The sequence below is a fragment of the Crocodylus porosus genome, unplaced genomic scaffold (assembly GCF_001723895.1).
Source record: "Crocodylus porosus isolate Cpor-Errol unplaced genomic scaffold, CroPor_comp1, whole genome shotgun sequence".
Classification (NCBI taxonomy): Eukaryota; Metazoa; Chordata; order Crocodylia; family Crocodylidae; genus Crocodylus; species Crocodylus porosus.
The window spans coordinates 95,736,481-95,749,202 of record NW_017728886.1 but is presented as its reverse complement, the minus strand read 5'-3'; the positions used below and the strand labels follow the sequence as shown (position 1 = coordinate 95,749,202).

The 12,722-nt window shown below is 39.1% G+C and overlaps 1 protein-coding gene across 1 annotated transcript in view; it reads right to left on the bottom strand.

Moving 5' to 3' along the window:
* CNTNAP2 (contactin associated protein-like 2) overlaps positions 1–12,722 on the bottom strand; it is a 1,403,431-nt gene that overhangs the window by 693,418 nt on the left and 697,291 nt on the right. Inside the window, exon 11 of the mRNA XM_019535795.1 lies at positions 7,388–7,553. Coding sequence (XP_019391340.1) covers positions 7,388–7,553 — 166 coding nt within the window. The remainder of the gene's footprint in view (positions 1–7,387; positions 7,554–12,722) is intronic.

Here is a 12,722-nt window from a genome sequence, read left to right as displayed (position 1 = left end):
AGAGAAGTGGTGCTGGCTCCTACCCTGGGGGTCTTTAAGAGGAGGCTAGATGTACACCTTGCTGGGGTTGTTTGACCCCAGTACTCTTTCCTCGTGGCAGGGGGTTGGACTTGATGATCTGCTCAGGTCCCTTCCGACTCTAGAAACTATGAAACTATGAAATACTTGATTTTTCGAAGCTGGAAAGCTGTGCAAAAAGAGTGAGACAACATTAAAAAAAAAAATCATTGTAGACAGCACATCTACACGTGCGCCTTAATGAGCATTAGCTATTTTAATGCACATTAAAGCGATACTAAAAATTCAGAGCATTTTTTACATGTGCTCCAGGAGTGGGGGAGCACTTTAATTAGATGGCTCCGGGAGCCACTCGAATTCAAGTGCATGCAGCATCTTGTGTAATAGTGTCCCCATGCTTCAAAATGACAGCAGAGTTGCTTTAACTAAAGCTCATTTGATGAGCTTTAGATAAAGCATCCCTGCCACCATTTTGAAGCATGGGTGCACTGATGCATAAGATGTTGAGGCTGGCTGCAGCACAGTAGTTACCACATTCCAGCAGACTTGATTAATTACAGTGCATCAGAACAGCCTCCTGGTTCATGTATAGACACACGTGCTTTTTAGTTGATGCACGTTAAAATAGACTAATGTGCATTAAGCATCACTTGTAAGTTGTACTCTTTAGTTAATGCACATTTAGACTGTGTTATCCTAGTACCTTACAGTTGCTGAGTTACTACATTTAATGTGCATTAACTAAAGGACATTAATGCATAATTAGATGCACCCTCTGTGTACTTTTTACTGCTTTTCAACTGGAACTTATAGATTTTATCCCTTTTTCTCTTTTGCTTACAACTTTATTTCAACTGAAATGTGTGAGAATGTAGATTTCCAATGCTTCTTAATTTTTTCTTAATTTTTCTTCAGAAAATAAGAATTTCCTTTCAGGGAAAAGGTAATTTTCCTTTGAAAATTTCTGTGATGGGACCTATTAATCCCATTTCTTAATTAGTTCTATACAGTCTGTAAACAGGCAGTTGTTTAGTGACTTGCAGAAAATAACGCCACTGTGGTCATACTCTAATATGTATTAGGTAGGTGTCATGGCATAAGTGCAACAATCCCTTCAAGCTTCAGCTGCACTTTTATTCACAATGTTCACAAAGGCCAAGAACTGAATATTAGAGCTGTGCGAAATTTCACTGGCAGTTTTGTTTTAACACTGTTTTGAGTCATTTCGAGCTTGAAACAGCAAAATCAGAATGACACAGAGAGCTTTGAAACAGCCCCGAAATAAAATGAGGCAAGTCGAAACATTTCAAAATTTTCAAAATGTTTCGAGTTTTGAAGCTCAAGGGAAATAGAAACTAAAGTAAGGAGAGGAAGCGGGGAGGGACAAGGGAAGGAGTGCTCTCATTATTGACTATGGAGCTGGCCAGTGACTGTCATCACTTCCAATCCCAGCACTCTGGGGAAGGGACAGAAAAAACTGCATAAAAGGCAGCATTGTTTGAACTGCCCTGTTTCTGCCTTGGTGTCAGTTGGGTGAGGGCGCACCTTAGCAAACACACAGTATCACCCACCCCTGTCAGAAGTTTTGCCTATCAGCAGCTAGGGGTGCAGGGCCCTAGAAGGCAGGCTCCCCCTGCACCTATCTCCTTGACAGCTGGCAGACTTTGTGGCTGTGGTTTTCACCCCCTTAATCCTCAAGGCAGACACATCACAGTGTGTTGATGTCAGTGGTGGGGAAAAGATGCATTAAAGTGGTTCATCATCCATTCATCCATCTAACCAGACAACTTCCTCTGGTGGGAACATAGACTAAGGGGATGATATGGCTCCCACTTCTCTTTTCCCCCCTTACAGTTAATTGGTCTTGAGAGAAGAGAAACGATGCAGAAACTCTGCTGTTTCCTGATGAGCATTGAGGATGCAGTTTTGGTAGGCCCTTCATCATGTCACAATAGAAGACATTTTTCTTATTCCCAGCCTTCCACACCACCTGGCCTATAGACTCACACACGCACATGTACACACACCTGTACATGTCTACATGAAGAATGAAGGCTCAAACTTATCCAAACAACTAGGAACTGGAACTATGAACTGATTCAAAAGGTAAGTTTTGACCGATCCTTGGTCATGTTACACCAGATGTGCTTTCTCCGTTTCCTTATTTGAGTGCATTAATTCAGTTTCAGAGTAGCAATCACACAGGAGACTAGAAAATGTAGTTCATGGGGTTGAAGCCAATCAGATGTTGGCTTCCTGGCTTACACAGTACATTAACCTTGCAGATGAGTAATAACCACCAAAAATGTACTGTCTGGTATGTCTTACTGCTTACACTATATTTTGTATATGTAATTAGTGAAGAAGCTTGACACTTCATTTCTGTGATAAAGGGAATCACAGTTTCATACATTTATGCAATATTGGAAAGCATCCCTAGGAAAATTCTGTTGTTGTGTTTCATATGTCATCTCTAATATTTATTATGTCTTTATGGTGCACTTCCAGATTCCATTAAGATCGACATATGTTATGCATAATCAATAACAATACTGAATCCATAATTGTAAAATCATGTTTACCATCTCATTATGACTATGCAGTGATAAAAAAAAATCCATATCCTCAACTACTGCAAAGCCAGGAGCGCTTGGTAACTCTCTGAGGGTGCCAGGAAAAATTAGTTGTGAATAATAATTCTCATTCAATGTCCTGTGTTAAAATCCTGATGTACAACTATACCATCTGGACTCTAACAACAACTCCATTTGTTAATGGTAAGTAAAGGAGGTGTATAGGGATCTGAGCTGTTGCTAGCTGTATGGCATGTTGATCACTGACAACAGTGATATGTACATTGCAAGTACATTTACAGATTATTTGGACACTGTAGCAAGGAATGAACTTTTTTCTCAATTTTAATTGCGATTATTTCTTTTTGCTGTTATTTTTAAAACACATTTCTGCTACATATTTTTTCTGTCTCATTTTTTTTCTGCCCCCAACCATCCAGAGATTTTCTCTACATTTCCATGCTGATTATGAAGATATATATATCCATGCATGTGTATATAAACTTTTAGGTACTTAAATGACATATACTCATACCATATCACTACTTAAAAAGTTGAATTCTCTTAGCTTTAGAGTTTAAAATCCAAAGGAGTCTTTGATTTGCATGCCTTGATTGAACAGTAACATGCTAGATGAAATAAACAGGACATGGTGTCACAAACCTTTTGCCAAATACAATTGTGATATTTTAATATGAGTGATTTCCTGTTTCTCCTGTTTTTTCAGTGTTCTGGGGGAAAAAACCTGGAATTAAAATTCAGAGAGTCTTCATAAAAGGTGTACCACTGATAGAATTTGGGACTTAAAGAGCTGCTAGTAGGTTGAATATAATGCAAGAACTCAAAAGATTCCTCACCTTTCATCTTATTGTCCTTATTTAGAAATTGTCCCCTTCATACTACATATTTAGCTAATGATGAAAAATGCCACTGTTTACAACTTTCAGTTTTTTCCAACCAAATACCTGAAATCTGGAGTAAAAATAATTCATTTTGACGGCTTATCTTTTTGCCCAGTGGGGGTCTTCACTGAAGTGTGGCCATGAAAGCAATTTCCATGTTGATGAAGACTGAAGCCTTTATGATTCAGTGCCAAACAAGTGAGAAAAGCAAGAGGATCCCAATATCTCAGCCACACAAATAAAATCAAGCCTCTATGCAGTGCACATGGCACTTGATATCTTAAAAAAAAGCCCACAAATAGTACTATTATGTATGGCAGTATGTTTTGCCAAAACTGCTTGTAATCCCTCATTTCAGATGTTAATAAGACAACTATAAACATTCATTTTGATCTTAAACTTGCCATATCACTTCCAAATCACCCCATATAAGGGATTTCTTTTAAAGTTTAAGCTACAGAATAAAATAATACTTGTAAACTTAGCCGTTTTTAAATTACAAAGGAAGCAATGTCTTCAATCCCTATTCCCTACATCACATTTTGGGTTTTGGGGTTTCTATTCTTAATTCTTTCTTCTTTTTTTAAACAAAAAAGTCCTGACTACAACAAGATCCAACTGAATTTAAAAAACAAAGAAAAAAAATGAGACACTTCTTCATCCTACATCACGTTATGGATGTCTATGTCTAGTGCTCCAAATAGAGTGGCAAAATATAAGCAGAATATAAATACAGGTTGGCTTGTTTGTACATTTACTATCTATTTTGAAGTAATTTGTATACGTAGTAATGTTTAGACTAGATAAATCTTTAAGAATATGTCCATTACACATGGGCTAGAGACAGAAATTACATATAAAGTAGTATCAGTAAGCAGAATCCAGTTCAGATCTATAACACAACAGAAGTTCAGTGCACATAAGCCACTTTCAGAATGGCTGAAACCAGTTTAAAATAAACCTTGATAGATGTATTATCAGACTCAACTGATTTAGATTAAATCAGTTTATTGAACTTCTGTCCCAGATCCCATCTAGGTTCAAGTTAACTCACAGTTCCCCCAGCATCCCAGGATGCTGTGAACCTCCCCTGCAAACCCCCATGCAGGGTGGGTGGGCTAGCCTTGGCCCAAGCTGCCTGCTCCAGCTGAGCAGGGCAGTATGCTTTAGCACCCCCAGCTTCTGGCGTGGGCCACTATAAGTATATGGCTGCATTTCCAGAATCAAAAGTGAATGTCTTTTCACTTGCTTATCAGTTCAAGCTACACAGTTTAGATTAATCTGAGAAGACTGAATCGATTCAGCTTCTGGCTTTTTGACTGCCTGGAATTAGCCATGAAGGTTTATATCATATTTGGAAAAATACATTTGTTTCCCCTTCCTCCAGCATTTTTCTACTATTAAGTTCTGTTTCTTTTCTCCAATTTTACGGAAGTAGAAGGTCTCTCATTAATTTCATTGCAGTGGAATTCTATTCAGTTCAGTAGAATTGCTTCTTATTTACGCATGCATAAGTGAGATTAGAATTAGCCTGAACACCAGTGTGTAAATTCGTCAGCTGGAGATAAAAAATGAAGTACCAACAACAGATCTTTTCACATCCTTTTTGGGGGTTTTTTTAGAGCTGCCTTTATTTCCAAAAATAGAAAACTGAAAACCAGAACAGATCAACTTAAACTACTGGATAATAATCTGTGGAGGCTTCTCTAGAGTCAGCCAGATTGAAGGAAGGTTAGGGAAAAAAAAAAAGAACTTCTTTCCTATGACAGCCTTTTTTACAGTCATATCATTTTTACTTTTATAACTCCACCCAACTCTTCCATCTGACAAAAAGGATGTCTGGATTCCTACCTATTCTGGAGCATTTTGTCAATCCCCAAAGAATAATAAATAACATTCAAATGTTTAGAGGATGCATGACATGTAGCCCTATGTTCATGTCTACTCTGTGATACAATTAGCCCTTGGAAACTCAGGAGCAACACTACAACAGTGTAATTTACACTAGGATGCATGTCATCTGTCTGAAGCAATATTAGTTATTTTCATCTTCAGGTTGCTCTTTTCTATAGGCCACAGGATACTTTTTGTTCCTCCACCTGTTAATGGTGAGGAATTGCAATAATGCTTATTGTGGGCACCTACAGTCAAAGCACTGTCTTACCTCAGTACTAGTGTTACATAGAGTTATAAACTCACTAGTGTTAAAGTGTTATGTGTCTGCACCCTATGAAATGATTTCCTGATTCTAGAATATGCATGTGTTAGAAAAAGGAGAAAGTTTGGGAACTGAACTAATGTATGTTGTTTCATTTTGTTTTTCAAAGTATTTCTTCTTGACAGTCTAGGTATATTATAGGACAAGGTACAGATCTCAAATTCTCTAAACTTTTAAAAAATGATGCATTTATCTACAGCTTCACAGCAGAATGCAATTAACCTAAATGTACATAAAAGTCACACATTTTTCACCACATGCTAGACTTTACATGTGTAGCCCACTGCTTCATCCCCTGATCCCACAAGCATTCTTCTCAAAGAAGAAGGGGAAACATTTTAAACACACACGCACGTGCACACACACACACAAAGACTTACAGTTAGAGAGAGGTTCAGACAGAAAACTATAAAAGGAGAGTTAAAGCAGGACCACAATGCTGTTTTAGAACAGCCTGCCTATTTATTACATGTACATTTATGTGAGCATGTGAACCTACTACTATTCTCTGAGAAACTAAGTACTCTCAGGAAGCCTTATATTATAGCAAAGTTCCACAAGATTGCTCTTCTACAGCTTGCTGGATCTCAAGTTGCAATTTATCCATCTTGGGGATGAAATTGCTTGTTTCTTTAAGGTGTCAGCACACTGAACAACCAATATAGATTTAGTCCCTTTAAAGCAGATCATCAGTATTTTTTCTTTCATGACTTGACACTGCCTGGTTCTTCTAATTCATTTAGAAATCAGGAGTAACTCTTTGTGAAATGTTCACACTTACCCTTTTTGAGTGCAATGAACTAAAGTGCACTTAATAGGGTTTTTTTTACTCAAGGAGAAGAATTTCACTGTAATAGATTTTATTTATTACATAAATAACATTTATTTTATTTTCTGTCTCCTAGAAAGGCACCTAAAGTTCCAAATGCATGCATTATTTACAGAGTTACATACAAATTTCCTATGTCTGACCCCCATACCAAGCCCTTCAGAAAATTCTACCTTCTCCAACCTAAACTCCAACCATCTCTTAGGGAAAGACTGGAATAATAGATAAGGTATGCAGTAACCCTAAAATTTAACACATTTGCTATGCTAAAGCTTTGCTATACTAAAGGAGACTATTAAAAGAAAAATAACCTGCGTAAAATTGCTCAAGCTAATAGTGTAGTCATTCAGAGGCAAGTTACAAAAATACAACTAGGCTATTAAACAAATAATATAATTATGTAGACAGTCCGTGAAATTTCTCAAATAACTCCAATCCCAGTACATTACTGAGTCCTACAAAATGGAATCTCCTCTAAGCTTTGCAAATAACTCCCCTACCAGTAATATGAGTGTCATATCCTGGGGACTTCTATATTTCTAAGACATGACATGGTGACTAGAATATAATTTAAAAAATAAAGACAATTTTCACAATTCCCCCCCCAATACATTTGCATTACTCAAATGAATAAGTCAGCTGCATTCTGATTGGCTGATGTTATCTTCTCCATTTACACCTACAGTAGCAATTACCTTTTGAAAGGAGAGCCCAAGAGTCATCTGGTAACTTTATGAACCATGTGGCTTTTAGGGACTGGCAGTTTTTCCTGGTATTATTATGTCATGTCATAATCTACAGTGTTAAGCTACCTTAGGTAGTTCCCCGTGATTTCTCCCTAACTTACCTGTCAATAATGGCACACATATCGATGATTACATTCGCAAAGCTTCCTAGCTTGCCTTGCTCCACTGCATGCAAGTCTACAAGTTGGTCATCCACATGAATGAACTGCATGCATCCTTGGAAAGACAGCTGGGAGCGATCTGAGTCATTCCCCAGTGATGGGAACCCTGCAAAGCAGAGGAAGCAAGAGCATTATTAATATTGGTGGCTGACATACTTTACTAAAACTGAAGGCATCATTTTTCCTGTTACCAAAGAAATACTTTCCAGATATGAAGAAAGAAACTGATGGATGCTGTTTAATTAAACAACAACAACTACAGAAACACAACAGTGCAGGTTGCAACTTCTTCCATATTTATTTCCACCTGGTGGATGGCTGCTGTCCTTCAAGTCTTAAAGAGACACTACTTATTTTTTCACATCAGTCTAGTCACAACATGTTTTGGTTAGTAACTATGAGGCATCATAGAACTGAGATGGAAAAATGCAAGATAGCTAGCCTAGTCTTCAGCTTGGTTTAAAATGCTGTTTTATATTACAGTGGAAAACCTTCTGCCTGCTTGATTATAGTTTGATGTTAGTCATTCTCAGAAAAAAAGGCTATACTAACATCACAAGTCATGTATGTTAAGACTTGCTGTTAAGCCAGTGATACTACTCCAGGTTCAGCCCTTAGATAGGAAAATCTGTTTATATTAATAGACAGAAAAATTTGTTGAAATTAACAGGAGATCCCAAATACAGACCAAGTACGATATGCATGATTGGAACAAACCATTTTATTACAATGAAAGAATAGATTTTTACATAAACATTTATTTCATCTGTACAAAAGCCTTTGTAATTAGGGATGCTTCATTTGTATTTTTACAGAAGGAACTGCATCCTTTCAAGACATTCTTAAAGCCAGCCCACTCACTACCTCATTAAAACCTGGGAAAACATTGCTAAATTATTTATAACAAAGCTACTTCTATGTTCCACTCAAATTTAATACCCTTGCAGTTATGTCTATTACAGTTAATTTTCCATTAACACAAAAGGAAAAGAACAAAAAAAAACCAAGAAAAAAAAAAGGAAGAAATTTACTACAAGGATCTCCAAACTCTATAGTCTTTTAGATTGACCCATGGTGATTTTACTGAAGCAGAACCTGTTTTTCACTCAATGAGTCTTTCATTTGTACAAAGCATCAAGTCTTTCAGAAACACTAATTCTTTGAGATCAAGGATCATTTGAATACATGAGCAATTTGCTCAAAGTAGAGCTGAATGAAAACATGAAAATAGAGCATTAGTCAATGCTGCTAAATTACAAATGAAAAGATTATCAAAAGATTCAGATGAGAGTTTTTGGAGTGTCCAACTATAAGACCAATGCCCCAAGTTCTCAACAAAAATAGTAATAAACAAATAAATAAGCAACTCCATTTGAAGGAGATGGAGCCTCAGCTTGCATCAGCTATAAACATGCATCACAGAAAATGGAGTAGTTTAACTTTATATAACAGCCGGTGGCAAATCTTTTTGTCAGGCATGGTATAAGGTAAGACTTACCTGCTCCAGGTGTGCAAATGACACTCTGATCCTCTTCCCCTGACATTGCTCTGTGCTCTCCTCCCTGCCTTTGCTGCTGTTCTGTCTGCTGCTACTCCCTGTTGGACCTGGCACTTCCAGAAAGGCTGAAGATTTTGCTTTGCTTGTTTGTTTGGGCAAGGGTACTTTTTATATTACATACTATTGCGTGGCCTGGCTGAGGAGATCTTAAGGGGATAAAGCCCACCTGCTTGGGAGCAGGCACATCAACCCTCTTACATATCCCCTTATGCAGTTCAAAAAAGATCTGCTTTGATCGCGATACCTATCAAAATCAGCTAATAAAAGCTAAGAAGAGATGAAATTGTATATAGTTGATCATTGAAATGTGCTATGCAAAAAACATAGAAAGAACATAGGAAGGGACTGAAATACGTTCAAACTTATTGCATAAAAGATTCTTTGTTGTATATTGTTACCTTTTCCCCAGCCATGGAGGATATAAAAATGCACAATGCTCATTGATTTTAGTGGGACTTAGGCATTTCAGCTCACTCAGCAATTGTAAAAAGCCCAGCCTAAATTCTGAGAGACATGGATTGTGCCGTACGGCATGGCTAATAGTAATTTAACACATTATAATTGTTGTTAATGATACACGAGAATAAAAGCGATGTTTTCTCCTTCAGATATTCAGTTTTAGCCTTTAAGACTCTCTCCACAATGAAAGAAATAAGAATTAAATGAAGCTCCATAACTAGGGCTGACAATAATACTGTCACTGTGCAAGGCCAAATATCTGAGACCTGTATTCTTCAAACATTGTATTGGTTTTCTTTCTGACAAGTAAACTTTGTGGGTTTAAAACTTCACTTACAATGGAATATAGGAGATACGCTGTTGAGGCTTATGTTCACAAATGAGAATGTTGATGCTTATGTTCAGAAACACGCTCATATCTGGCATCTCCAGGCCTTTCTGTATTGTTGTTTTCAACAAAATCAGAATCTAATTACAGTTCTTAAAGAAGAGAGACGGGCTCATAATACAAAGATCAAATGTGGATCAAATCTGAATATTCCCAACAGTTCCCTCAGAGTTTGGGGTCAGGGTTTTATTTTGGACTGGTAGAAACAGGAAGCAAGTGGTTGCCATTTCTCTTCCATGATTTAAAATTACCAACACTTGTAAAGCAATAGAACAGTGAAGGTGATAACATAACTTACTCTTCAACCCAATCAGGGTGTATCAGTTGAGATATTTTTTAAGGCAGCAATCCAAAGAAAAAACAATCATTGTTTTTTATGATACAATGAGGAATAAACACTCATACTCAAGGTACAACTTCAAATGTTTTATGCATTGTTTAGGGCTGATCCCTGGTCCAAACAACGAAACAATACTTGAAACTGTAATCTGAATATGCATATACAATTTATTCTACATTATTCAAGTTGCTTTTTGAAGGACAATGCAAATGATATTTTTTTTGTCAGAGACAAAAAAGCTTTGGTTTATACTTTATTATGAGATTTTCATTTTTACATTATTAATTTTTATTTTTAAGATAATGAGAGACTGGTTTAATGTGCAGATGCTTCTTGGTATCTATGGGCTTGCAGTGATTTTCAAAAAACAAATTAAAGAAATAATGTCTCTTTCCCAAAATATCTGTGAGATTAAAATCTAACTGATGCAAGCTGTTAACTGGCATTCACTATTATCACCTTGAATTCGCCTCCCTTTAGAAGCCATTAATCAGCAGAAGAGCATGACTGGTGATCTCAAATATGCAAATGAGTTAAGATTTTAAAAAATGTTTTGTGTGTATCTCAAAATGTAATCAAATGCAAGTAAACATCATACAATTCTATCAAGAGGTGGAATTGATCCAGTGAAATCCAGATTGGTAAAAGGGGAACAAGATCTATGAAGTGTGTGTGCTAAAAGTCTATCAGCATTATTTAAAGGCCATATTATAATTAACTGGATCACACATATATTTGAGGTGTGTGTGAAAAAGGCCATATTCAATTTGGATTTGGATTCAGCCTGAATCAGAGACAGTGATTCAATTAATTGATTTGGATCACTGTCCCTAACTCAATTCGGCTGAATCTGAAGATTCGATGCTGATTCAGAGAATCAGCAATTCGGTCATAGACACAGCTCTAAATGTTTTTTCTACATACCTCGAGGTACCAGGCATTGCTCGTGAACTCTGCGATGCTGGGGTGCATGGACTTCCGGTGCACTTCTGGGTCCACCATCCAGCATGCTGGGAGGCCCCCTGGCACTCCCTTAGCTCAGTGATTGACCATGGGGGGACCCCAGGTGCCCTCCCAGACCTAGGAGGCTCCAGCAGCTGAGCCAGAGGAGTGCAGGGGGGCCACTTCCAGGTGGTTCTGGTTTGCTGCTGAGCACACTGGGGACCCCCCACTCCCATGCTCCTGTGGGACACTCCATCTGCTCCACCATTGGAGCATTCACGAGCTGCCTGGTACCTTGGGGTATATAGAAAAAACATTCAAAGCTGCGTCAATAGCCATGTAGCAGCGAGGCGCCACCACAGGCTCCCAAAGGGGAGAGGGGAAACCCCATGGGCCCCAAACCCTGGAAACAGACCCCCTGTTGGAGGGTGACTTACCCTCTGCCAGACAGCTGGTGCAGGAGCTGAGACCATGGTCGCAGCCGTGGCCGCATGAGCCAGCATTATGATGGCTGTTTAATCAGCTGTTTCTCATGTGGGGAACAGCTGGACCAGTCACGGTGGCCATACCGGCTGCTGCGGGAAAATTGAAAAGCCCCACTGGAACCAGGACAGAGGCGCCAAGGAGAGTGAGTGCTGGTGGGCAGTACGTTGGACGTGCTGAGGCTCCTGTGTGGAGGAGGAGTGGTGCAGCCTGCGTGTCTCCCACAGGCTATGCAGGTGAAACCTCTGGGCCCCCTGCAGGAGGCAGAGCAGGGGAAGCCCTCCAGCTCCCTGCTGAAGACACCCTGAGGGAAGCATTGAAGCTCCCTGTAGGGAGCAGGGCAGAGGAGGCAATTGAGGCCCCTAGAGGAGGCTGGAGCCAAGGAGGCAGCTCCACAGCCCTCTTCTCCTCTGGGGAGTATTTCTTCTAAAAAAGGAAAAAGGAAAATAAGGAGCTTAGAGGAGGCAGGCCATGCTTCGAAATCAGAGGGAGAAGATTCATCTGCGTCCACATCGGCATGGGACCTCACCTGAGTCAGGCTGTGGGCAAACCCGCAGGGCCAAAATCCCCTCTCTATGAATATCCATCTGGTCGGCGAGTGGATGGGGTGTAGGGGAGACAGAGCCCTGTGGAACATTGTGCCAAACAAAATCATAAGTACTGCCATTTGTTGGGAGGCCCTCCAGGAAGATCTCCACTGAATCCCTCTCCTAATGGTTTAACATCAAAGGCATGGCAGATGAGTTGAGTGGCAGGGCTATGCACCAGATAGGCTGTGCAACACATCAGGCCCCAACCATCACAGGCCAAATTGTCAAATCTTTCCAAATCTCTCTGAATCAATTTGGAGGGCTCTGATTCAATTAAGAGAAATTAAAGGGTCTCCTGATTTGATTTGGATTCAGAGATTCAGCCACCAAATCGGGTCAAATCTCTGTCGAATCAAATCAGGGTCCAAACTTTGCACAGCCCTGATATATATAATGTACAGCTGTTCTCCTTCCTTCCATTTTTCTTATCCCTTTCCACCTCCTTCTCTCTTCTTGAGAGCACGGAGGCGGAAAGGGATCTTGGAGTCATTATTGACTCCAAGATGAACATGGGC